This window comes from Sparus aurata, chromosome 22, assembly GCF_900880675.1.
Source record: "Sparus aurata chromosome 22, fSpaAur1.1, whole genome shotgun sequence".
Lineage (NCBI taxonomy): Eukaryota > Metazoa > Chordata > Actinopteri > Spariformes > Sparidae > Sparus > Sparus aurata.
This window is the reverse complement of record NC_044208.1, coordinates 19,967,912-19,994,665: the sequence shown is the minus strand read 5'-3', so window position 1 is coordinate 19,994,665 and position 26,754 is coordinate 19,967,912. Positions and strand designations below refer to the sequence as shown.

The 26,754-nt window shown below is 40.6% G+C and overlaps 4 protein-coding genes across 6 annotated transcripts; 2 read left to right on the top strand and 2 right to left on the bottom strand.

Moving 5' to 3' along the window:
• The first annotated feature begins 788 nt into the window (after positions 1 to 788).
• On the top strand, positions 789 to 12,864 carry parp1 (poly (ADP-ribose) polymerase 1). Its single transcript, XM_030404657.1, has 23 exons — positions 789 to 1,045; positions 3,062 to 3,224; positions 3,874 to 3,989; positions 4,104 to 4,318; positions 6,115 to 6,205; positions 6,309 to 6,425; positions 6,647 to 6,823; positions 6,972 to 7,134; positions 7,221 to 7,361; positions 7,468 to 7,707; positions 7,830 to 7,895; positions 7,975 to 8,107; positions 8,371 to 8,566; positions 8,736 to 8,864; positions 9,023 to 9,106; positions 9,290 to 9,412; positions 9,502 to 9,630; positions 9,717 to 9,815; positions 9,953 to 10,105; positions 10,223 to 10,350; positions 10,461 to 10,522; positions 10,951 to 11,065; positions 12,033 to 12,864. The coding sequence occupies exons 1-23, from the start codon at positions 923 to 925 to the stop codon at positions 12,112 to 12,114; spliced, it is 3,045 nt and encodes a 1,014-aa protein (XP_030260517.1). The 5' UTR covers positions 789 to 922; the 3' UTR covers positions 12,115 to 12,864.
• On the bottom strand, positions 4,371 to 5,432 carry LOC115574057 (adenosine receptor A2a). Its single transcript, XM_075488163.1, has one exon. It carries the CDS (start codon positions 5,430 to 5,432, stop codon positions 4,371 to 4,373), a length of 1,062 nt encoding a protein of 353 aa, XP_075344278.1.
• A 615-nt stretch (positions 12,865 to 13,479) lies between the features above and the next one.
• On the top strand, positions 13,480 to 21,915 carry lin9 (lin-9 DREAM MuvB core complex component). Of its 3 annotated transcripts, none has more exons than XM_030404659.1 (15): positions 13,480 to 13,567; positions 14,465 to 14,497; positions 15,016 to 15,107; positions 15,888 to 16,001; positions 17,299 to 17,429; positions 17,596 to 17,721; positions 17,880 to 18,037; positions 18,341 to 18,474; positions 18,637 to 18,765; positions 18,952 to 19,053; positions 19,151 to 19,231; positions 19,336 to 19,461; positions 19,660 to 19,842; positions 20,085 to 20,182; positions 20,873 to 21,915. In XM_030404659.1, exons 1-15 carry the CDS (start codon positions 13,537 to 13,539, stop codon positions 20,976 to 20,978), a joined length of 1,644 nt encoding a protein of 547 aa, XP_030260519.1. In that variant the 5' UTR covers positions 13,480 to 13,536; the 3' UTR covers positions 20,979 to 21,915. The 3 variants fall into 3 exon arrangements, with proteins under 3 accessions (XP_030260519.1, XP_030260520.1, XP_030260518.1); XM_030404660.1 differs by lacking the exon at positions 13,480 to 13,567 and adding an exon at positions 13,932 to 14,028; XM_030404658.1 differs by lacking the exon at positions 13,480 to 13,567 and adding an exon at positions 14,069 to 14,354.
• A 105-nt stretch (positions 21,916 to 22,020) lies between these two features.
• Positions 22,021 to 23,437, bottom strand: mixl1 (Mix paired-like homeobox). The gene is made up of 4 exons (XM_030404663.1): positions 23,341 to 23,437; positions 22,997 to 23,217; positions 22,764 to 22,890; positions 22,021 to 22,641 (listed from the first exon to the last, which is right to left on the bottom strand). Exons 1-4 carry the CDS (start codon positions 23,435 to 23,437, stop codon positions 22,064 to 22,066), a joined length of 1,023 nt encoding a protein of 340 aa, XP_030260523.1. The 3' UTR covers positions 22,021 to 22,063.
• Between the last annotated feature and the right edge of the window lie 3,317 nt (positions 23,438 to 26,754).

Genomic DNA, 26,754 nt, shown 5'->3' with positions numbered 1-26,754 from the left:
AATATCAGACTCCCGAATTGTCAAATTACTAATTATTTTTTATCATTCACCTATATTTTATACACCCTTGTGTCTCTTATCTGTTTGTGAGAAATGTTTGCCAAAATATCAGTGAAAAGAATGTCTTTCTATTTGCTGTATTTTGGTTTTAAACTGATTTGTTGTCTAAAAACAATCAAATAATCAAAACAAGATATTTTTTGAGAAATAATATCAGAATATCTCATCATACACTACTTTGGTTCACCAACAACAACATTCTTATGTAGATAAGTAGTTTACAATGTAATGTAACGTTTATAATGTACTTTTCTTTTTAAGTTATGTTGGAGGTCAACGTCAAATCTTTGTGGCCTCTGAATGATCATAAGCATATTTCAAAGTGTTAATACTGTTTGTGGCTAATCTTTCTAATGCCTAGGCCTAAATATTAAGCACTCCAGGCGTGTGTTTATGAAATACATGCTTTTTTATAGTCTCTTTCAGGTATTCTTAATTATTTTGAGGGGTTTAATGGTGTTTTCAAGTCTCAAGCCACATTAGTGCACATTTCTGTTACTCAAGTCAAGTCTATCCAGTAGTATTACTATACCTTCAACCCTCTACTCGTGTCATAATTTACAGCAGAGCTTGAAGCTTAATAATCTGGTTTCTTAGAACTCGTCGAAACTGTTTTGAGAGTTAATATTTGATGCTATCGCCACTCAAGAGAGCTGCTGAGGCTTTGTGGTGAAGTTTTTGGTATCGTGAAAAAGCGGCGGAGTGAGAGCTCTCCACTCGTGTCGTCCCCTCTGTGGTGCCCGTGCAGGCACGCGGGCTCCGCTTCTCTGCTCTGCGCGTCGATTGTTGTGGCTCTTCGTCATCCGGAAAAAGTTCGCCCTACAACTCAGCTCGTTTTATTCAGCGATAATACTGAAGAAGGATGGCAGAGTCTCAAGAGGACAAGCTCTACAAGGCGGAGTACGCCAAAAGCGGCCGCGCGTCGTGCAAGAAATGCAAAGAAAACATAGCGAAAGACTCGCTGAGGATGGCCATCATGGTGCAGGTACGTAGCGAGCGTCTGGAGTCCATCTGGAGAGACCTGCGCTGCTAGCTAGCTTACCACCACTCCGCTATATCCTGCAAATTAGATGGCGTGTTCTGCGAATATAGCGACTATTATCCAGCCCACTGGCGTGTGATAATGTGTAGTTTATGGTGTGGTTTCAGTTGTGTCAGCTCAGGCCCTCGTTAGCATTTAAATGGCTGACATTGTCTGTTGAGTCTTGTTCACAAAGAGCCGTTGAGCCCTCCTCAGTGATGCCTCCCACCATCTATGAAAGTGAAATTCACCACCACGTTTTTTCACGCGTGCTTGGGCTGTAGTTTGGAAATATAGGCGTGCGAAAAATGTGTTGGCGTGTCAAAAATCACAGCAGCAGCATCACCGCGGCCACCACAATGTAAAGTGTGTCTGCTGCCCCACAGAGAATTAATTAACTAAGAGGCTCACAGAAACCTGCACAGACTGAGCCTCCTTACTCATGGCCTGTGGAGCAGCTCCAGATCTCCAATTACTTGTCTTTTTCCACTGTGAAGGCCAATAAAACTGGATCAATATGTTTTACGTTAAAGCAGCAGGGGGGCACATGTTTATGACACTTTAATGAATGACCATATTTGAATAAGCCACACTTATCTTATATTCATGTGTCAGTGCCAGAGGAGCTTTTATTTATGGTCCTGATTAAACTGCTCTAATCTGGTATCTGGTTGTTTTGATAGTACTGTGCTTACAGTTCCAAAAATAGCATTGCTATAGTGACATTGTTAGCATTTGGACATAACTTATTAAACATGCCATAAAGGCTGCAAATGATTGATATTTCCATTGTTGGTTATTTTCTTGATTAAAGGTGCACTATGTAGATTTTGGGAAGACATTTTAATCAAAAGAGAAAGATCATTGTTGACTTGTTGACTGATGTTGTTTCTATGCCTAACCAAACTGTATAAACAACTTCATTGTTGGCATTAAACTGAATAAACAAACTGACCTTTAAAGGACAACACAACTTCATACTGTTTCACTTTGTTTACATGTGGCGGACCCTGCCACCTTTCTAGCTTCAAACAGTATTCTGGGGATCTTATTTTCCTCTGATAACAGCTGGTTTATTAAGAAAAAAAAATCTCAGTCTGTATTATTACCTCATTAATAATGTAAAGATAAACATTCTGAGTTTGAAATTTCTTCTTCAAAACTACATATTGCCCCTTTAATCTATTTGTTATTCTGTATAATGTCAGAAAACTGTGAAAATGTTGAGCAGTGTTTTCTCAAAGACCAAGATAATGTCCTCTCATGTCTTGTTTTGTCCACAACCCAAAGATATTCAGATTACGGTCATAGAGGTGTCAAAAACCAAAACGTATTCACATTTAAAAGGCAGGAATCAGATAATTTTTACTTTTTTAATTGAAATAAATACTCAAACCAATTAATCAGTTATTCATTATTAAAATAGTTGGTGAATTAATTTAATCATTTGATAGTTGTAGCTCTATAAGATATTACAACAAAAACCTTGCTTCCAAAAATACAAGCTTCTTTTTCTAGTTACCTAACCATTAAACATGAAGGGCGCTGTATTACAAAGAATATTCCTTAATAATAACAATAATGAGCATCTTAACCTGCTTGGTCTATATTAAATCAGTGTACCTTTACGTAACTGCGCAAACAACAATCTTTGAATAAGTAAATTCTCACTCACATAATGTTACTCACTATAGTTGTTTTTTATGAGACAGTATATTTGTATATCAGTCCTTATACATAAGGAATAATCAGCTCTTGAGTTCCACAAAGATGTCACCTGAAATCTTTTTTATTTGAATAAAAGTAAATGGGTCAATAAAAATGCAGGAATTTTCTCTAAAAAAATGTAAAAAGTAATGCTCTTTCTTATGAGCTGCAGTTAGGACAGATTCATTTGTCCATTTTACAGCAGGTCATCCTATATTCTCTGTAAACAGACAACATAATAAATATCTTCTGTTTGTTCTTTGTTCTCGGCAGTCACCCATGTTTGATGGGAAAGTCCCCCACTGGCACCACTTCTCCTGCTTCTGGCAGAGAGCAGCAGCTCAGTCCACTGCTGATATCGGAGGGTTTTCTGACCTCCGCTGGGACGACCAGGAGAAGGTCAAAAAAGCTATCGAAAGTGGTGGAGCAACAGGAGGCGAGTACCCGACTTTTCAGCATTTCATTCACATGCATTCGCATTCATTCATTCACATGGTAAAATATTCTATTGCCATACATGACATGTGCAGTAACAATGTGCCTTCACAATGTCAAGAGCATAGAGGAAATGATGGTGATGATGGAGCCATGATAATGATGATAACCTCTAGCTTTTAGTTCCTTAGTTTGGCAGCTCAATCTCTTATATTCAGGTAAACATAGCTTATACTAATTTACTTTGAACATAGAGACATCTCTGTAAGCTGTACTGTCTCACAGAGGTTTGACATATATTTCCTTTTTGGTCACCACACCTGGTGTTTATATAAAGTGTGTATACATTTTCACGTGTTAAAATTAACATTCTGTTGTTCTGGTTAATATTATTTATACTCACAAATCTTGCTCATTATCAATGAATCTGCTGTTGATTTTCACAAATAATCAATTAATAGTTTAGGCTATACATTTTCTTTTTTAAACAAGAAAGAAAAATGCTCATCCCAATTTCTTTCCATTTACTACCATAACATTTTTGCTTGGAAAATCTGAAAAAGATTGTCAAATTAACCCACTAATTGTTGCAGCGCTTTGTGTTTACTTTTGGTTGACATGAAAATGACAGTTGGATTACTTTTTTGTAGGAAAAGGCGAACAGAAGGGTGGAGCTAAGGGAGAGAAGACGCTGAACGACTTTGCGGTTGAATATGCAAAGTCAAACCGCAGCACATGCAAAGGCTGTGAGCAGAAAATAGAAAAGGTGAGCAGCCACATTCTTTCACACACAAGAAAACTATTCAGATGTAACATTACAAGTAACTAATACAAATACTATCAGTGTTTTAAAGCTGACATCCTCTGGCCTGTCTTTTAGGATCAGATCCGTGTATCCAAGAAAACTGTGGACCCAGAGAAGCCTCAGCTGGGTTTGATCGACCGTTGGTACCACACGGCCTGTTTCGTGAGCCGCAGGGAGGAACTGGTCTTCAGGCCTGAATACAACGCCGCCCAGCTGAAGGGTTTCAACGCACTACGGGCAGAAGACAAGGAGGAACTCAAGAAGAGGCTCCCCGCTGTCAAAACTGAAGGGTGAGACAAAGAAGAGGCGATGAAACGCTTTTGTGCGGGTTGGGTACTAATATTAGCATTCTCTATCATCACCGCTGGCTACATTTGAAGCCTCTCTGTCGCCCACCGCCCTGCAACACAAGAAAATAGCTTTGAAGGTGTCCCTGAAAGCCGTCATTGTGTATGCATAGAGAAACGGGTTGACAGCAGAGTTGGCGTGTGACAGGATGATGGCAGTAAGCAGCAGCTCAAACGGCACGGGGCAGTGCGGGCAGAGCAGCAGGAAGCAGTTGATTATGTGGAGCGGGATCCAGCAGATCGTGAAGAGGAACAGAACAAGAAAAAGCGACGTAGCAGTCTTCATCTCCCGACGCATGCTGGCTGCAGCCTTCATCTGTCCCTCCCCTCTGCCTCTCTGCTCAGACGCAATGCGCCTCACCTGCCGCTTCACCGTGACAAAAATTTGGGCGTAAATGAGGAACATGATTACCAAGGGTGTCAGCACACAAGCAAAGAAGTTGAAATAGACCATATAGGTCATGTCCACAACCAAGACAAAGAAGCAGTAGCCGGAATCGGGCGGTGTCTTGTGCCAGCCCATGAGAGGAACAAGCCCGATGAGAAAGGCCAGCAGCCACATAGTCAGGATCACCAACACAGCGTTTCGAGACGTCATCAGGACCTGGTAGCGGAAGGGCATGAAGATGGCCACGTAGCGCTCCACAGCCACCGCCAGCAGGCTGAAAATGGAGCTCTGGGTGAACATGATTAAGACACTCAGCATGAGCAGACACAGGTAGAGGTTGTGACGAGGCAAACCGACGTCGGTCAGGATGGCACAGGGGATGGCAATGGTTCCCACACAGATGTCTGCAACCGCGAGCGAGACCAAGAAGTAGTTGGTGACAGTGCGCAACTTGCGGTTGAGGCCCACAGCAACGCAGACGAGTACGTTGCCGATGGTGGAGAGAAAGGCAATAACGAGCTCAGCAGTCATGTACCCCACATTAGGGGAAATTACAATGCCACCAGATGGAGGCAGGGGGGAGAAAGGAGTGGAGTAGTTCAAAAGAGAAGAGAATGGAGGGGATGAGTTTCTAGTGTAGAGGTTCAACATTGCAGTGCTGTTCTCCATGGTTGACCTAAAGAGAGAAAAAAACAAAGTTACAGGTCAAGATTAACTGCTCAGTAGGGTGATAAAGTGCAAGAAAGGAGTAAAATTACTCACCAATCTACTGAAGTACAGTTCTGTTTGAACTGTTTGTGTTATCAATCAAGATACGAAGGAATCAATCGCCATTATTTTGCCAGCAGCCATCCTCACACTGCCCACCTTCTTCACATTGAAGATCACATGCACTCGGACAATCTGATGGTTGCGGTTTTATAGAATTCCCTTTTTCCCCCTTGATGTCAGTTGTTGTCTGATTAGAGATGTTTGTCTTTGTTTTTTCACTCCAGAGGGTCAGAAAGAAGCTCTGCTACAGGATGGTCATTAACTGATATGTGTTTGGCCTCATGGGAATGCAATTAAATATGTCTTGTCAGAACAGCGTTGATGATATTGGCCTCGACACCTGGGATTGTGGGGACATGTACCTGCTTGTTTCCATTAACTGATGGGACCCTAATGAATGTGTCTAATGAATAAAGGTGTCACACTCAGGCTTGTGTGGCTTTTTTCCAGGATCCCTTTTGGCCTCATTTAGGAAGTTAATTTGGATGTTTTTCATCCTCTTATTTGTGCCTTATTAAGAAAACAAAACAACAAATGTTTGAACTTTGAACATTGTTCTCGCTTCTGTTTTGCTATTCAGGAAGCGTAAAGCTGATGAGGTGGATGGAGTGTCAAAGAAACAGAAGAAGGAGGAAGAGGATGAGAAGAAAAAACTGGAGGAGCAGTTGAAGGTACAGTTATAACGTTAGTTGCTTTTTTGGAATAAAAATCACATAATGATTGGTAGTTATTTATTTAATATGTTGCTCTCTTTTTATTTTTGTGCATCTGCAGAACCAAAGTCAGCTGATTTGGGGAATCAAGGACAAACTGAAGAAGTTTTGTTCAACCAACGACATGAAGGAGCTGTTGATTGCAAACAGCCAGGAGGTTCCCTCTGGAGAATCTAATGTAAGAGATGCTCACCTTGATTCACGCTGACTGCATTCAGAATTATTTGAAAGTGGTGGATGTGGTTATTTATTCTTTTTTATTGATGTAATATAACATGACATGGCAGTAATATTTTGCATCAATAAACCATTTTTTTGTTTATTACTGATTGGTAAAATGTCTTATTAGTTACTAGTTACTGTTCAATGACCAGAATGCATCTGTGGTTTGATCGACAGGTGGTTGACTGTCTGGCCGACGGCATGGCTTTTGGTGCTCTTGAGCCCTGCAAGGAGTGCCAGGGTCAGCTGGTGTTCAAAGGTGATGCTTATTACTGCACGGGCGACATCTCAGCCTGGACAAAGTGTGTGTTCAAAACCCCAACACCCGTACGTAAAGACTGGGTCACCCCAAAGGTAGGTCACCTCATTTCAAGGCTCCCGTTGGTTCTTTATTTAGTAGGATTTTCTGTGCTAAAACACGAGGTGGTGGATAGAAATAGAACATCCATACAAAGACAAAGAAAAATGACACACTTAAAATATTCTGGTTTTATCATTTTAGGAATTCCATGAAGTTCCCTTCCTGAAAAAATTTAAGTTCAAGAGACAGAACAGGCTTTATCCAAAAGAGGCTCCCGCCCAAACTCCTAAAGCAGTCAAAGCAGAGCCTTTGGCAAGTGCATCCAGTGCCCCGCTAGAGCGACCGCCAGAGGGCGCAACCCCAGGTGAGTGAAGATACATGGAGTAAGATAATCAGAATGACTTCATACTTTGGTATTAGTTTATAATTTTGTAAAATCTTTGTCCATAGACAAACCTCTCACTGGTATGAAACTGATAGCTGTGGGAAAGCTGAGTAAGAACAAGGACGATCTAAAGGCTGCTGTGGAGGAGCTGGGCGGAAAGATTACCAACACGGCCAATAAGGCTTCTCTTTGCTTCAGCACCAAGAGTGAGTAACCAATCAAAAACTGAAGCATTACAATACATGGGCCCCCAGTTCCTTTCATTGAATTGTATTTGTCTTCTTTATAACGTGTGATGCAACGTTTTCACAGAGGAGGTAGAGAAGATGACTAAGAAAATGGAGGAAGTGAGGGATGCCGGCGTTCGGGTGGTCTCTGAAGATTTCCTCACAGACATCAAGTCGTCGGGTAAAGCCATGCAGGAGCTGGTCTCCCTGCACGCTATCTCACCCTGGGGCGCAGAGGTCAAAGTGGAGGCTCAAGCGCCGTCCGTGGCCTCCAAGTCGGGAACACCGGCTGCGAAGAGCACAGGCAGGGTGAAGGAGGAGGAAGGTAAAGGATGTTTGTTTCCTTTCTTAATGTGTTAAAAGATGTTTGTGTAAACGTTGGGCCACGATTCATAGGACCGGTTCCTTGGTGTGTATTTATAGATAATTGCATCTGTACTATTACAGGCAGTAGCAAAGCCAAGAAGATGAAGCTCACCGTGAAAGGAGGAGCTGCTGTCGATCCAGATTCAGGTACCTACCTGCATGGATTTCTTTTTTTTCATTTCTGTGCCTTTTTTCAGCCTTGACTGATGATTTAAATTTTTGTTAGGTCTGGAGAACAGCGCTCATGTCCTGGAGCAGAGTGGGAAGATGTACAGTGCAACGCTCGGTCTTGTGGACATTGTCAGAGGAACTAACTCGTACTATAAACTTCAGCTGCTAGAGGATGATGTACAGAAACGGTAGGTGTTGCACAGAAAAGTCATTGTACTGTTTTTTTAACAGTACAATGAGATACAGTAAGAGTTTATTTGAAAGTATTTCCAAGTTAGTTAGACGTGAGGTTCTCTTACACTACAAAGTGCCCCTTTTAATAAGACATTCGATAGTCTCAGGTTGTTAGCTACACTGAAGCCCTACTGTTTTTGTCTAAAATAATATTTATTGTGTTGAAATAACCATTCTAACTCCAATATGTTTTACACTTGCTCTTTTTTTTGTGCAGGTATTGGGTGTTCAGGTCATGGGGCAGAGTGGGCACCACTATCGGAGGCAACAAACTGGACAAGTTCCATGACAAGAACTCAGCCATGGACAACTTCCTGGGTGTCTACAAAGAGAAGACGGGCAACAATTGGAGCTCCTCCAACTTCACCAAATATCCTAATAAATTCTACCCCCTGGAGATTGACTACGGACAGGTAAACACAGCACACACTCAAACATACACACACACACACACACACACACACACACACACACACACACACACACACACACACACACACACACACACACACAATGCTAGAAGGGAGATTTCCTCCAATATGTTTTCTGTATCTGAATGTGGTGTTCATGTTGACATTACAGGATGAGGAGGCAGTGAAGAGGCTGACAGCCACCGCTGGCACCAAATCTAAACTGGCCAAACCTGTCCAGGAGCTGATCAAGACTATCTTTGATGTAGAGAGCATGAAGAAGGCCATGGTAGAGTTTGAGGTAAGAATTGTGATGCACACGTGAGAAAGAACTAGAAAAAAAACTAGTGTAGAGACACTGCAATGTAAAAGAAAATTCCACATATCAATCTTAATAGAACATTGTATGTTGTTTTCTGTATGAAGCACATCTGTGAATACCTTATCTGTCCTTTTCAGATTGACCTCCAGAAGATGCCCCTCGGAAAACTGAGCAAGAGGCAGATCCAGAGTGCCTACGCGCTCCTAACTGAAGTTCAGCAGGTCAGTATCCGACACGCAGTTGTCTCACTACTCAGTTTTCTGGAATTCCTCTTTGTGCCCTCAGTCCCTTTAGTTCATATAGATTTGTGACATAACTACAAGTAGTTCCCCTGTGCTAGTGGTGGTGCCACAGTTTTTAGCAACAAGATCTTTTTATTAATCTTTTTTTTTTTTAATCCATAGGCTGTGTCAGATTCTCAGCCTGATTCTCAGATACTGGATCTCTCCAATCGCTTCTACACACTAATCCCTCACGACTTTGGTATGAAGAAACCTCCGCTGCTCAACAATCTGGACTACATTCAAGTGAGGACACAAATACAGTACCTTGCTGTACTATTAAGTCTTGTTTTTATCAAATGGATCTGATTACATTCATATATGTCACTGTTCAGGCTAAAGTTCAGATGCTGGACAACCTGTTGGATATTGAAGTGGCCTACAGCCTGCTGAGAGGAGGCGCCCAGGACAACGAGAGTGATCCCATCGACATTAACTACGAGAAACTCAAAACCAAGATCGAGGTGAGGAGTCTTAGACAGTGTGGAAAGATTGTTTTTTGTTTCTAAATCGAGAGATCACAGTATGTTTTAAATGTGTTCCTTTACAGGTTGTTGACAAGACAACAGATGAGGCTCAGATCATTATGCAATATGTTAAGAACACCCACGCTGCTACACACAACACTTACACACTGGAAGTGCAAGAAGTAAGTGATTTTTGGGAAAAGTAGTTTTAATATGAAACCATATGTCTTTGCTTCTAATTACTGATTCTATCACAAAATGTATGTGAGCTCTTTGTTATCCAGCATGATTCACCATCTAATTTTTTCACATATTCTAGATCTTCAAAATTTCCCGAGAGGGAGAGCGCCAGAGGTACCGTCCCTTCGAGGAGCTACACAATCGCCAGCTGCTGTGGCACGGTTCACGCGCCACCAACTACGCTGGTATCTTGTCTCAGGGTCTTCGCATTGCCCCTCCAGAGGCCCCAGTGGTGAGTTGTCGCTAGCGTGCAACCATAAGCTGCACTTCACCCATATTCTGAATTGTTTTAAATTGATATTCCTCATTTTCAGCCCTGTGTTACATACTTTTCTTCATTTTTCTGTAGACCGGTTACATGTTCGGCAAAGGTGTGTACTTTGCTGACATGGTGTCAAAGAGTGCAAACTACTGTCACACCTCCCAGTCGGACCCTGTTGGCCTCCTTCTGCTGGCTGAGGTTGCTCTCGGCAACATGTAAGTGACCTACTACGCTCTTTCAAAAAATTGCCTAAACATCAACCTTTTCTTGTGCTTCATAAGTATATGACGATAATGTTTTTTAATGTCAAAAAAAATGTATGCAGGCATGAATTAAAGAAGGCCTCCCACATTACAAAACTACCCAAGGGCAAGCACAGCGTTAAAGGTGAGAAAACGTCATGGATCACTGCACATTTTTATAGGATTTGAATTTTATTTTATTTCACTACTGTGTGAGAAAGGTGGTGACATTATCATATTGTGTTTAAAATTGAAATGAGAAGAATGGATCTCTACACCACCAGTCCAGGTTATTAAACAGTAATCTCCTATCTCTTAATGAGAAAGTGATATTATCTTGAAACCTGAATTATTTTAATACATTATTCAAATATAATCACCCATGTACTGTTGGAACACTGTTTTGGCATAGAAATATTTGCTTGCAGTTTGTAACTTAGCTGGTTTATGTATCGTATTTTGTTGAATATTTTGACATGCTGACAGTTGGTAACTCAAGTGCATATACTACATGGGAGTTTGGTTTGTGTTCTGCTTCAAACTTTCATTCATTCACTTTTTTTCCTCTTGCAGGTGTGGGGAGAACTGCTCCTGATCCAAGCGCCTCTGTCACTTTAGACGGGGTGCAAGTGCCTCTGGGCAAAGGAGCCCACACTAACATTGATGACACAAGTCTACTGTACAACGAGTATCCTTTAACACTAATCAGCTGGTTTATGAATTTGATGATAATTTTGCCGAATCATCCAACATGTTTCCAGCTCTTCTATATAATTGGTTATTTAGTAGTTAGTAGAAAAGGGCAGAGTCAAGACTTCCTCAGTACATATTTCATCGCTATAAACAGATATACTGATAAAAGAGATAAGGGACAAGATTTTGGTATCAGAAGCGTTCTGGTTTTTGCTTCAACAGGCTTTGGTTGCATGCAGGTAAAACGGCCTGTGTGGAGAGCAAAAGAGGCCAAGCGCATTGGCTAAATACAATCGAGGGACCCATCATTTGATGATGACTTAGATTTTTTTGTTGTTGTTAACTTATCTGGATTCATATGCAGATCTATATTGTAGAGAAATGTTGTTTCTTGCATTTTAAGGCTCTAATCAGACTGTAAACAGTTACTGGCGCACAACAGAATCCCCAAAAATTGCTGTCAGAGGCTGAATACTCTTCAGAAAATAGCTGATGTGTTCCAAGATTGGTACATATTGTGCCAACTGAATAAACACTTTTATTTAACTCTATATTGTATAACATGATATTTAGCCTGAGTTTAAAACAATGCACCTGGATAGCTATGAGTAGGTCTGTGGTAATATTCATCATAGTTTATCTGTGAGAGGTTTTCTTTTCCAACCTTCAGATCCTGAGGTAAATCACTAACTGTGACATAAAATTAGCTTTTTTGACAACATCAGACACATAAACCATTGACTTGCTGACTCAGTTTGGTGGTAGCCACTGACTCAGTTTAAAATTGGGAATTGAAACTTCTCTGTTAATCGTGTACTTGTCATAACAAAGTCCTTTCGCTGCAGGGCCATTAATGTATGATCTCTTGCCATGGATAATCTGTTTCTGTCCCTGAATTTTCGCCTTACTTTGTTGTGTTGGTCAAATTGTCTTGTAGTCTTCCTTAACCACTGCTCCTCCAGATACATCGTGTACGATGTAGCCCAGGTAAACCTGAAGTATCTCCTGAAGACCAAGTTTAACTACCAGACGTCCCTGTGGTGAGAGGGACCCCTTCCGAACCCTCTTCAGTGAAAACAAAGACCACTGTTGCCTCCAAATGCCACTGCTTCATTCTCCGCAACAGAAGATGTTTGGCAACGGAGCTTATGCTATACCATGCTTTACAATGGTCATTGGAAATCTCTAGTCACTTTATTGCTTTTTCATCAGGTTTTCTAGCTGCCAGCCTTCCTTAGTGATGCATTAGGTACTTAAAATACCTACTTCAGATTTGCTCAGAAGACAGACACAGAACACAGTTCAATATTGTGGTTGGAGCACGGTGCATATTACATAGAAAGGTCTGTGGTTTGGAAATGGACATCGGAAAATGTAGTTTTCTGTCTCACGTGGTCATCTCGACTTTCAGAAGGATCCTATTTCTTCATTCTTTAATAAACATGTAGTCAATAAGGAATAGAACTGCTACGTTAGGAAGAGTTTCAAGTTAGGAACAACCAGTCTACAGACATATACAAACCGATGTTCCCCAGTAAAACAGCCACTAAAATAAACATTTTGTAGACTGTTGGGTTCAAAGATACTGTACAAGGTTTGACATGTATATATTTGTTTTGTTGTTTGTCTCTCAAGCTTTCTTCCTTTCTGAAACTGAAAAAAATAAACAATGTGGTTAGTGTTGACGCCAAGAATTCTGTAAAAGAAACAACTGCCATGGTATGTGGTACACTTTTTTTTAGTGTTTTTCTTGCTTACCTCCAAACATAATAAAACATTGAGTACTCAAAAATATCATGCCTTGTCTGTTTTTTTTAAAAAAATCACTTTATTTTCCTGTGCTCGGTGTTCGATAGACCTTTGCACACTTTCTTTTCAAAGAGATATTTCATTTAATTCCTTTTGATGGCTTTCTCTCAGGCAAAATTCAGGGTCAGTTTCTCAAAAGTACTTCAGTAGGCATGAGAGGAATTCATCAGAGTGGTTATGTGGGCTTGAAGTTGGATGTTGTGAGGCATTTGCACAGAGCTCAGTAATTGTAGTTGACCCAATTCCCCATTTTGAAAGGATCTTGTTATTTTCATGAAAGCCATTTATACACTCTATGTTGCTTTGTGGTGCTGAACATAACTCCAGATGACATCCTTTTCCCCCCCAACAATGAATTACATTAAAGAAACCCTCTGAGAGAGTAGCTGGAGAAGAAGTGCTGTGTTGAACAATGGAGGGATGCTGAGTGGCTTACAGTATTGCTTATTAAACGGTTTTCCTTTAATTTAACGTTTTAAATGACAAGTTGAATATATATATATAACGTGGAAACGATTTTGTGCATGCATATATAATCCAAAGTGAGTGTGAGTGTAAATTATAGCAGTTTTATTTCTTAAATCGCCCTCCAGTTAGCGTCCCGACCCAGAATGCATTTTGACAAGGTCTTTGAAAAAGCGGCGCGGCTAATTCAAGATGGCGGAGATGGACCAGCTGTTAGACGAGAGTGAGTAACAACACAAATTGAAGGAGTTTTGCAATGTAAACACGCAGCGGCCCAGTTGTGATAAAATAAACATTCGTGGATAAACCGTTATCGTTGTCCATGGAATGAATATCGTATGTTTTGAGCAGAGTCCATAAAGTCATTTTTTTAGACGCAAAGAGATACCGGTCTGTCCAAGTCGGCTAACGCTTGTTAGCACGAGAGGCTAACCATGGCTAATGTTGGAGTTGAGCAAGTTACTTTAGCTCAACTGGGTAAACAAATAACGTTAGCTTAGCTGTGAGCTAACGTCCACTAGCATTGGATCATACGCAGCATTAACAAAAGGAGTCCCATAACGTCTTTATTGCCAAAGTTCACATGCTAGCTACTAGCTATCTGTTTTGCTGGGCATATTTAACTAGTCTTCCGTGACACCTTCCTTGTATTCAACGTTCGTTAGCGCTGGTGAACGTTACATGGTAACGCGTTTGTTATATTTTGATAAGCTGGTGAAGGGAAACTAGCTAACTTTTTGCCTGTTCACAGCTGAAATTTGTCATTTCAGTCGATGTGAACGTTGCTAATGTAACTCAATATTATCTCCGGGTTGTAACCTAGTGTAACGTTAGCTTGTGTAGCTCGTTTCGTTGACACGCTCTGTCCAGCTGATGTTACGTCTATGCTTGACAGCTCAAATTGGGGGTTAAGGCCTAACTGACTGCGCTAGCTTCATCTAACTTAAGTGAATCTGTCTGTATGTTGTCAGTGTTTAAAGGGCAGTGTCGTAAGCGTCGGCAACTTGCAGGTGTTTTCCTTTTTAGGGCTAAAATAGGCATATTATAATTACTCAAAACGAAAGAGGATTTGTTTTTTGATACTGTATATTGATGTAGCACAATTTGTTCTCTTTCCCAGGCTCCTCAGCAGAGGCTCTTGTCAGTCTGAAAGGTATGTGGGCTGTATTTTTAGCTGTCTGTCTTTCTGTACATTTGTTCTTGGCACCATGTGTGGGTATATTGGGAACTACTGGAAACTGGAGTCAAATTCCTTGTACGTCAAAAACATACATGGCCAATGCAGGATTCTCTGATTGGATCTTTCCTACATGTAGCTTACACACTTGTAATGTTTCCTGATTAAAAGAGTAAAAGTGTTCAAATCTGATGAATGGCAGGTTTACAGTGACAAACCACACTATCTTACATTTGTGTCTGATGTCGCCTGGGACCCAGTGGAACTAATTATCCTATTTTTGCTTCTCATGCAGTTTTGTCCCCATATTGGAAAAATATTTATTTTAAAGACTTTATATGTCTATTAACTTTTCCAGTCTCTTTTGTAAGTGGAAAATTAATTGACATCTTCTGACATATGATAATAAGTATGTCTCAATGGGGTCTCATATCTGGTATTATTACACCGTCTTAAATAAAAAAAAATTTTTTTTTTAATTTTTTTTATAATAGAAGGGAGTTTGTCCAACACTCTTAATGAAAAGAACAGCTTTCCAAGAGCTCACAACACCAGGGGACGACATTCCTCCCTCACGATGGACACGGTAAGAGACATGGCATTAGTTTGTCAGTCTTAAAACATACACATAATGTGAATGCAAAGCTCAAAAGCAATAAAGGTCATTGAATACGATGCAACAAAGGTCGACACATACCTCACACAAACTACCATCCTGTGGATTTGACGAAACTCAGATGTGTTGATCAAAACTGCAGGCAAACATGACTTACATCACAAAGTAGTATTTCCAGGGTTATTGTTTCGACTTGCATTTTATGATTGATTTGAAAGTGTTGTTGTTTATTATATAGTTAGTGTATGTTGATGATTTTATCAGCCACACATAATTGTTTTCTTCGCAACTATCTTTTCCAGCTGAACAGTTTAATAAATTGCTTCATTAAGCTTTTTTCACTCCAGTGTAAATTGGAAATGCAGATTTGGCGTGATTTTTTTTTTTCCCTTTTGACCCAAAAAAAAAGTAGAGGGCAGTATTTTGAATGTAATTTGCAAAACTCAACTGAGATTGAGGAGAATATTTTCATTTTTACAGTTCCTACTTGCACATTATGCTCTTTCTGTGTGGTTAAGCTGAGTACTCTCATATTAAAAAAACAAATATTGTTTGAACACGTTTGCTTGAATACATACAGAGTACTTTATACTATTGCCTCAATCTAGTGCTGTAGTATCTGCAGGGCTGCATCTTCCCCGCTCCCCTGTTGCCCATTAAGTCAATTTTCTCTAGATAAATGCACACAAATATTTGTGCCTTGAGCGTTATTGGCACTTTTTCAACACCTGTCCATAATTGTCCTTCCAGCCCACACGGAGCTCAAAAAGGAGCCGTTTGTTTCGGGACGAAGATGAGCAGCCCCAGCAGCGTCTCCCTTCCAGATCTCCTCGGAGGAGCCAAAGGGTCAGCACCACACCACAGGTAAAGACGACTCACCGTGAAAGTGATTCTTAGTGAAAAGTTAAAATCATTTGGTCCATCCTACTCTCAAGAACTTTTAAGGATGGTGTAGAAAGTTGGGAGAGTAAATATTTAGTAGACGGTATTTCTCCATGGAGCTTGTTCTGGTTCCTGAAGTCGCCTTGTGATTGGCCCTGAGCTGTGTGGGGGTGTAGGTGCTCTCCAAGACGTATTCGACAGCGAGGTGAACTTGTCACTGTGCCTACCTGTGCTGCAGCATCAGTTTACTATTTTATATGTAGTTCCTTTCTTAAGCAAAAACAAAATAGTATCGCCTGATTAGTTTAGCCATCACAAGCAAAAGAAGAGAGAGCTGGTAATTTAAGTCCTCCATCACATTTTTATAATGTTATATTCTTTTCTAAGATAAAGCAAACAGCTGTAAAATCTGCCCTATACAGCCTGCACAAATCTGTCCTCTATGTCATCCAACTAATTCTGGTTACATCTTTTACCATCCACCGTTTCCATGCGATATTAAAACCAGTCCACTTAAAAAAAAAAACAGCTCTGGAGAAGTCTATGTCATGATGTTGAGAGGTTGTTTGTTGTTTCTAATCAACTAGAAGTAGAAAGTCAATAGCTACATTCATTATCTATGTGGCCATGTCAATTAGCTGTTTTTTCAGTAAGGCTTGAAAACTTCAACACGCACAGTGAGGCTGCAATAGATTTGCACTTTGTTATAGAAAACCATTTGGAAGCAACACATGGGTTCCTTTGTCTTTTTATGCTAGATCTTCTTGTGGTTTGCTTGTCATACACTTTTCATCTAAAGCAACAGCTCACAGCTAGTGTTTTGTTTGTATTATCAATAGTTGTTTTCTTTTCTTTCTTTTTTTTTTTCAAAGAAAATTATCAGAGAAGGCTGCTGCTAAGTTGTTAGATTAAAGTATTAGACTGTGGAGTAAAACTTGCCTCCTTACTGCTGCCTTTTCTTTGTTAAACAGAAGCTACAAAGCCAATGAGGTAACAAGCCTTTTCCAAAAAAGTGCTTTCTCACCAGTTGCCTGCTTCACCACACAAATGTATTATGAGAATGTCTTAGCTTTGTTGTCGGAACAAGATGTTACGGCTGTACCCATGAGTGAATCATTTGTGGGAAACCTTTATAGCTGCTGGGCTTGCCGGAGGAATGAATAAGAATTGGTTTAGGGTGGCCTTACTTGAGCCACTTGTTCACTTTATTTAGTTATTTTCAGAATACTGATTTGCCTGTTTATGAAGTATTTGTTGTTTTCCATGTTTTTCTTGACAGAAATTTTCAAACGTGGTCACACCAGATAAAAAGGCATCCCAGAAAATAGGGCTGAGATTAAGAAACCTTCTTAAGCTACCCAAAGCTCACAAATGGTGCATCTATGAATGGTTCTATTCCAATATTGACAGGTAAATATTCACTTTCACCTAAAAAGACAGTAACTATTAATAATGATTAACTGTACTCAATTCAGATATACTTTAAGAATGATAAAACATTTTGGATCATCCATAATTACGTTGACAAATAATCTTCAAGAAAAGATTTTTAAGTATATATTTTTTTCTTTTCCAGGCCTCTCTTTGAGGGCGACAATGAATTCTGCCTGTGTCTCAAGGAGTCTTTCCCAAACCTGAAAACAAGAAAGTTGACAAGGGTTGAGTGGGGAACCATCAGGAGACTGATGGGGAAACCTCGACGGTATGCTTCAATCTTTAACTTTCGTTGCCTCTACACACCATTTTCAGTCATTTAGTCTTCATTTTTGTCTGACCTTTTAAAGTCTGTGAAATTGTTTTCTTTTTTTCTTTTTATAACTACGCCTCAAACAAAATAATATGCTTTGTTGTCCCATTCAGGTGTTCGTCTGCATTCTTTGCTGAGGAGCGGACGGCGTTGAGGCAGAAGAGGCAGAAGATGCGCCTGCTGCAGCAAGGAAAAATGTCTGATGTGTCAAATTGCAAAGACCTTCCAGATGAAATCCCCCTGAGACTCAATATAGGAACAAAAGTCACTGGTAAGATAAATGGAATGAAAACACATTACTGTCAGCAGTTACAACAGCCAGACAAATGATCTGTAAAGCTATCCAGTTTCAGCTTTTGCTTTATGTCCTGTCAAAAGTGCAGGAGTCAGAAACAATTCTTTTGACTATAACTATGTATCGATCAAATAAGAGCCTTGTTAAGAGTCAAAGACCATAAATACATTATATTATGTGTAAACTGATAGCCGTGGAAACCCAATAACCCACAGGTAAGGATGTTCCAGAACATTTTACCAGTTTCTATTCTCATTTTGTATCCTTTTTGTTCAACAGCTCGACTCCGAGGCGTCCATGATGGCTTGTTCACAGGGCAGATCGATGCTGTGGACACCAGCGCTGCCACCTATCGCGTCACTTTTGACCGCAGTGGCCTGGGAACACACACTGTGCCTGACTTTGAAGTCCTGGTAAAAAATAAAAGCTTCTGTCTTTATTTTTACAATACATATTATATCATAAATTATAGGACAGTCTCTTTAACAATTGCTGAGTACGAAATATATCAAAGTACCAAGATGAACAGCTGATGTACTGAAGGAATTTATGATGCATCCGGTGATGTTTTCCAGAGCAATGAGCCCAATGAGACCATGCCCATTTCAGCTTTTGCCCAAAAGCATCGGACGACACGCTACATGCAGAACCTCATGACTCCGCCTAGAGGGCCTTACCCGTCCGCTACCACTCCTGTCCTCATGGTACTGTCAACATAAATCCAATGACAGATGTGTCTGTGTCTGTCATCACACTGTCAATATTTAACCATTGGGCATCACACTGCAACTACAGAAGAAGTCTGTAGAATGATTGCAGATCTCTTCCAGTAGATTATGAAGAAAAATGACTTCATTGTCTGTTTTTTGTGTTTTTTCCTGTAATTATAGGACAATGACCCTCTCATCAACCAATCACCATGGAGGAACAAACTACCAGGTGCTGAGGGAGATACTCTGGGAGGATTTCCTGTCAAGTTCCTTGTCCAAGTGGTAAATACTTCCTGTTAAACATGAAAATCTCACATCCTAAAACTTTGTAAGACTTCATCCTAACACATTCTTTGTCTATTTTTTTCCCTGTGACTAGACAAGACTGTCCAAGATCCTCATGATCAAGAAGGAGCACATCAAGCACTTGAAAGAAATGAACACAGAGGCAGAGAAAATGGTACGATCAACATCATTTAAAAATAGAAGTTGCTTCAAGACCTATGAAATGTTTCTCAGATGCATTCATCCAGCCTAACTGAAACTATGATTGTTTGTGTTCAGAAGTCGTACTCGATGCCTATTGACCTCGACTTCCAGAAGCGATATGCTACCACAGTGCTTGAGCTCGAGCAGCTCAATAAAGATCTCAACAAGGTGCTTCATGAAGTTCAGCAGTTCTGCTGTGATGTAAGTCAATAGATGCACTTCAGTTCCATCAATAATTATTACCCCTGTTGAGTTGAGTACAAGAAAAAAAACTGAAATTTCATGACTTGTTTAGTTATTTCTAGCAGCTCATTTCCTACTCGGTCTTAACCATTCTGAAGAAAAATAAAATGAACAGAGCAATGACTAAGATGTGAATCACTCAATGTGTCCTTCCAGCTTGCTCCAGATCAGGGCATGGTTCCAGCTGACCACCCCACAGAGCTGCGGCGGCGTTGCGAAGAAGAGGCCCAGCAGATGGTGCAGCTGAGCAACTCGACGAAGGACGGACAGCAGAGTGTGACCAACCCCAGCCTCACACACCTCATCTCCCGACTCACGGCCCTGCTGCTACAGATAAAGGTAGAGGATGAATATAAGTTCAGCTGCCGGCTGCTTTAATTCCTGCTCAGGAGGAAAATTAATACATGCAGTGTTGTTTTCACGTTCAGAGGTTGGCACAAATCCGGCAGCAATTTGAATTTGTTTATACGTCTGTTGTGAACTTTCTTTTAAATATTTGTATGTGGACAGAAGAATGTTTAAATGATGAACTTGTACTTTGATGGCCTATTCAGTAAACGATTTTGTCTCATTTGTTACAGTGTCTGGCAGACGGCGGGGACCTGAATTCATTTGAGTTTAAATCTTTAACAGACTCTCTTAATGACATCAAGGCATCTATTGATCCCTCCAACCTCAGGTAAAAACACCCTGCAGTGTTTCGAGCTCCACTTCTTCAGTCACAATAGACACAATGATCCAAGTTAGTGTCTCTTTTAATCACCATTCAGTAAGCCTCTAAGTACCGAACATTTTGGTAACACTTATGTGTAAAGGAGCAGTTTGTCAAATTTGCTCAGAATTTTAGTTTATAACATTCCAAAAATGAACATTATTAACAGAATGTGAAGAAACAACAGTGTTGACATTATGTCTGAGACATCTGTATACTGTGTTGCAGAGATCTCTACTGAAGTTTGCGTCATGTCTCATAAAACCACTTTGCACCTCAAGAGGCGATCGTCCAATAGTTTCAGCGACACATGCCAGCTGTTGGCCTCATAAATCAACAAAGTATCAAGAAATGAAATGCTCTTACTTCTCTCCTGTTACACACCGCTAACATCACCAAAATCATATTCATAGTCAGAGATGCTATAGTCACCTCTGAACTTTATCTCCTGTTGTCAAACTGACGTCTGTCGGTCTTGGAGGCTGTGTTCAGTCCCAGACCCTTTCATATAGTTTTCACTATATTATTAATGTCAATTAACAACTTATGAGGACTTACAAGAGCCATTATCATCTGTTGAGTGACAATTATTATAATGACCTTAATATAAAGCATTAGCAACATCTTCTTAAACTGTTGTCCTTTTTGTGTTTCCAGTTGCTTCCAGAATAATGTTGAGATCCACGTGGCACACATCCAGAGTGGCCTTAGTCAGCTGGGCAACCTTCACGCATTTGCAGCAAACAACACCAATGCAGTCTGAGTACCTGCATCATCCACGCCACACGCAGGTGTGCACGCACACACAGAGTTGTGGGCCATTTTACTTTTGAGATGGTGCTTTCACCTGAACTGTTAGAAGGCTGCAAACACAAAAAAGTTCCTGTGGATGTTGTGAACCACCACCTGAATGAGGATGTCCCAGTGAAATGACTCGGAGCCCTGCCCAGACTCCTGAGGCTTTGTGCTGACACGAGGGAGGATGTCAAAAGTGTTTTACCCACCCATTTTAGTGTATGAAAATGTTGGCGCACCCAATCGAACACAAACCTGAAAGAGTCTTAAACTGTTTCCACAAGTTCACATCTCCAAACTCAATGGTTATTTATTGGTTTCATGTGCCAAACATTGATTCTTACAGTTTTTATAGTCCATATTTATTTATTTTTAGTAGATGTGTATGGTTCTGAAACAATATTTTGCTATTTCTGAAGTTCCCCCCCTGTAATTGTTGTGTTCTGTTGCTCCACTGATGGTAAGCACAGGGAGGCTAAAGAATGTTTTATAAAATTGTTTATTGTAGATAATTGTACAATATCTCTGATTATTAGGACTATTGTCAACATTTCTGCTGTGTATTCAGAAATGGATTTTATAATTTTGTGTGCACTGAAAAGAGATTTTGGTATTTTTATAAAGGAGAACTCTGGGGTTTTGATGCCTTTACCCCCTAAGATGATCTAAGCATTTCCATATTTGGCATGGCTGTTGCTGCAACCCCCCCCCCCCCCCCACACACACACACACACACACACTAAGCCTGCATCACTGATGTAACCTCTAAAGTCAAGTCAACAGTTTTTCCTAGAGAATCTCCTTTTTCAGTTTTGTAAAGTTGTATATGAGAGTGCCTCAGGGCAGTTGTATATAAATGTTTCCGTCTTTTTATATTAAACATAATATTGCAAAGCAGTCTTCAAGTTATTAGTCTTTATTTACAGATTAATCCATTTATCAGCTTTCTTTTTTCCACAATCAACAGATTTATTACTATTTTACAATAAATATAAACTGTATACTGCCTCTTATGATACACATAGTTTTCTTTACACCAGCTCCAATGATGCATCACATAAAGCCACCAAAGCCAGCCATGGCCTCGCTCTCCCAGTCAGAGTCTGAGTCGGTGAAGTCCTGTGCCTCTGCGGCGTGGATCGGGGAGAAGTGACTGAACCCGTCCCCTGCGGCCCTCACCCGTGGATACTGGATTTGGCATCCATTATCCTTGGGTGATGACCTGCTGAAGTTATTCTGCGTCGGGATTGGGGGAATCACAACCTTCATCTCAGGTCCGATGGTCTTGTTAGGTGGGAAATTGTCATATTCCACCAGAACCTTTGCATCCTGGTTGCCAGTCATGCTGGCTTCCACCTTGGGGAGATGCTCGTTCTCCTTGGGATACAGGTGGACGTTGCAGCACGGGACGTTAACGCTCAGCTCGTGTTGTCGCATCTGCTCAGGCTTCACTCTGGTTCCCTCTTTGTCGTAGATGCAGGAGACCGGTGTTTGGTCATAGCTGCTGGGTTTGGTGGGGATGCCTGATACTCTGTGTGTATCCTCTGTATTTTGGTGCATTGTGGGTCTGAACGTGTCCTCCAGGCCAAAACCTATTCTGTGTGCCTCTGCTGCATGACTGTTGTCATAAACTGAAAGAGAAAGACAATAAAAGGAATTAGTTGTGAAATGAAAAAAATAAATGAGTTCACTCTGGAGTCCATTTCAAGCTACTTTATAAACTTAGATGACTATCTCTGACAGTGATGGTTACCTTTCTCTGGGCCCATCCTGCTCTGGAGCTGGCTGAAGGGGACAGCTGCAGGCGGGTTGGGGACCTTCATGGACACCGACGAGCCAACTTGGCGACGAGACTTGGCCCTCCTGTTCTGAAACCACACCTGGAATTTGCAGGGGGAAAAAAATCAACGTGAGCACATTTGAACCAATATCGAAGAAAGAATCATACCACGGCCATTTCACATTTGAATTAACCTCTGCCATTACCTGAATTCTGGACTCGGGCAGCCCGGTCAGAGCCTCCAGTCTCTCCCGGAGGTAGATGTCAGGATATTTAGTGTCCGAGTAAACCTTCTCCAGCACCTCGATTTGCTGCTGGGTGAAGTTGGTCCTCTTCCTCCTGTGGGTCAGGATTGCCACGCATTTATCCGCTCTCTGCACAGAGTTTGCGGAGCTGAAGTAGTTTGTGACATCCGACGCCACATAATCTGCAGAAGAAAAAAAAACCGCACACACCGTTAAGTAAACAACGTTGTTGGATACGCAGGAGCGATACGAAACGTGACACTGGACTTGTGCGTAAATTACGCACGGCGCGGCCAGACACCAACCTGAGTTCACCATGCCGTTCATCTGCAAAGCTCCTTCGTGATACATCTGGAAGTGATTCATATCTCCGACGCGCATATTCCCATGAACTGAAGACATGATCCTTGTCGTCCTCACCTACAGCGACTGACTGAGTTTGAGACCTGCACGCTCGCCGGGGTTAAATCCTCCAGCGATCAAAGGTGGTGGTGCTGCCGGTACGTGTGAATGGGCCGACCATCAGCGCCGGCTGGCACTGCAGCGGCCGTGCAGCAACTTCAGACGTCTGCAGGCCGCCGGAGGTGCGAAGCGATCACACCTGGGGCGGTGGAGCGGCCACAGGTCTCTTTAAAGGGTCTTTAATGGAATCTGCATGCTCAATACACATCGGCAGCGAAAACATTTATCCGCTTTGGAATGGATGAAGCAATAATGGAGCTGTAGCCTTCAAAGAGAGACAGTCGGAAACTGCCATTTCCTCAACGAGTGGAGCTCTGCGAGCACCAACATCCTTTATTTAGATAATTACAGTGTGCATGCTGTTTTTATGGTTGTGAGTGGACTCTATGTTGTGCATGCAAACTTAAAACGATGAAATTTTGCAAATTTCCTGGACAGTATTTCTGCACATTCCTGTACATACTGCACAACTTTCTTATTTAAAAAGACACATTGTAAACACTGCTTTGATTATTATCTTTATGATTATTTGCTTTAGTTGTTACTGTTCATCCTTTTATTCAAATTGTTCTATTAATGCTCCTTGACTGAATGAAGTGCTTTAATTCTTTATTTTATTTTAATTATTTATTTGATAAGTTTTGTCTTTATTCATATTACTTTTTATTATTGACATGCACCTACACACATGAGAAAATTCCTTGTATGCGAAAACACACTTGGCCATGATCACTATTCTGATTCTGACAACAGAAATTAATCAATTTTCTGCCATACCTGATGATCTCCACTCAAATCTCATATTGTTTTTCCAAGAATATAAATACATTGGCATATTTCCCCACTATGTAGCCAGTTTCCTATGTTCTTGATGTGTTAGGTATTTGTGGACAAAATTAGATATATATGATGCACAATACTGAGAATATTCTATTAGGACAGCAGAGAGAAACTTTATAAATTAGCAAAAGTGTTCAAATAAGTTAAAAGAAAAGAAAGAGAGGTGTTTCTGACTGGATCTGCAATAAGTCCTTCTTGTTACACTTCTGTTAAACATCTTTCCTGTAGGCTTAAATGTCAAATTATACAACTCGTGTTCTACAAAGATTAAGGTCTTTAGTTGTCTGCTCCTCAGCACTGATGTATGTAGGTAATCATCCTTCCTGCCCCCTTTTTCAGTGGCAACAAAGTTCATCTCAATACACAAACCTCGGTTCAAAAGTACTCCCGAAGAGTGGGCACTTGTTATTGAATGGGTCACCTTCCTTCATCTGATTCAAAGAGGGGATCAAGTCAGGAGGTCAGGTAGCGGCACAGACAGACTAATTTGTTCACACATATTTGGACAAGACTCCAAGGAGTGAGCTTTTATCTTTTATTTAATTTTTTTTTGTCAGGGTGTTTTTATGTACATAGTTTGGCAATCACAGGCTCAGTTTCCTATAAATCACTTTTAATTACTTTGGGTGTGGAGTGAAGTAACTATTTGCACATACAGTGATAAAGCACTAGGCTTATGACTGCATCTGCCTGGAACACAGTTGTAACTGAGCTGACGTAATGTGGGAGTTGATGACATCTTGGCTGTATTAAAAGTTGGCATCGCACTCCGGAAAGCGAGCTCTAGCTCGGATCCAAAATGGTTTCCTTTGGTTATTTTCTGGTTGATCTCTGTGGGAAAATGACTTGACAGGCATTGTGTCATTCCACAGCCACAACAGCACTTACTGATCTCTGTACTTCGTCACACACAGCTTTGTTCAGATAGGATGTGCTTGTTGGAAGAGACATTCACAGTTAGCAGGGTGTCTTTGTCTGAGGGCCCCCTAATTGGGTATTGCGTGTGCGCACAGACCAGATTGCTATGCTAAAATGAGGCTGTTGAAGTTCCTGATCTTTTGTGATGGACAGCGACAGGATTTCTGGGAGCTGTCTTCAGATTATGAAACAAACAAACACCTCGTACATGGATCTGTGACCAAAAGCCTCAATTGATAGATAATGAAAAATTCAGATTTGCATGTGCAGGCAAATAAAAATGCTTTTTTTTTTTACGTAGCGTTTGCTCATGTTGAGAATTTTCAGCTTGGCAGTCCGCAACAAAAAATTGACATTTTCATTCAATCAGAAGAGTTTTAATTTGATTAATCCTGATATATTGCAGTAAACAGACAGAGCCTTTAAACACCAAACAGTAAAAAACACTTTGAGATTTCTCCTGGCCATTTCCAGTTGGCAGCTGACTCCCTAGACACAAACAAAAGCTTTGACACCTTTAAAGTCTGACCAGCGTTTAACCCACAGTTCACCCTGACCACTATACATTAAAGTGCAGACAGACAGGTAAATTATCCTCACAAGTTTGCAGGTATATGTTAAAATGTCAGCTATCTTATGGACCTTTGTTATGAGTTCAGTCTTTGTGTATTTGAGGGATGCTTTGAGAACTAAAGGCTACATTTGAAGGCTCCCAATAGAATTGTGTGCTCAGTGTTGAAGGCATATTATTGATCACGAGCGGTGGGTGATGATTGTTGTTATTTACACATCTACACACAGAAATGGTTTGCTAATGTAATAAAGTGGGTTCATATCGAAGCTCGACTGATAAAACACTAAGACTGATACACAGACAATTGATATTAACCTTTTGGAGATAAAAGTGTAAAAAGAAATGAAGATGTGTTTGAGGTAATTCAGGAGTAACCAGAGATCACTGACAAGGTTGGATAAATGGCTTGTACGTAAATAGAACATAGGACGTCAGTTTTGACATGAGATAAATTTGCTTTGTGAAAATGTTATCTCTCATGTAAATCTAACAAAAACAAAAAACATACTACAGATGACATCCCACAATGATGTGATTTGTAATCATGTTGTTCTCAATATACACCAGAATATGGAAAAGATTGTGTTTAAAGGGGCACTATGTAGTTTTGGCAAAGCAATTAATTAGGTGACAACTCAGAAATATATATATATATCTTTTTACCATAACTGAATAAACAAGCTGTTAGCAGAGGAAAAATAAGGTCCCCAGAACACTGTTTGAAGCTAGAAATGTGTCAGGGTCCGCCACATATAAAACAAAATAAAACAGAATGAAACTGTGTCCTGTTAGTTTGTTTATTGAGTTCATTCAGTCATGTAAGAAAATAAAGCAGTCAGTGAAGATCTCTTAATTCTGATTAAAATGTCTTCCCCAAAACGTTTTAAATGTGAAATTAACAAAAACTACAAATGACACCCCACAA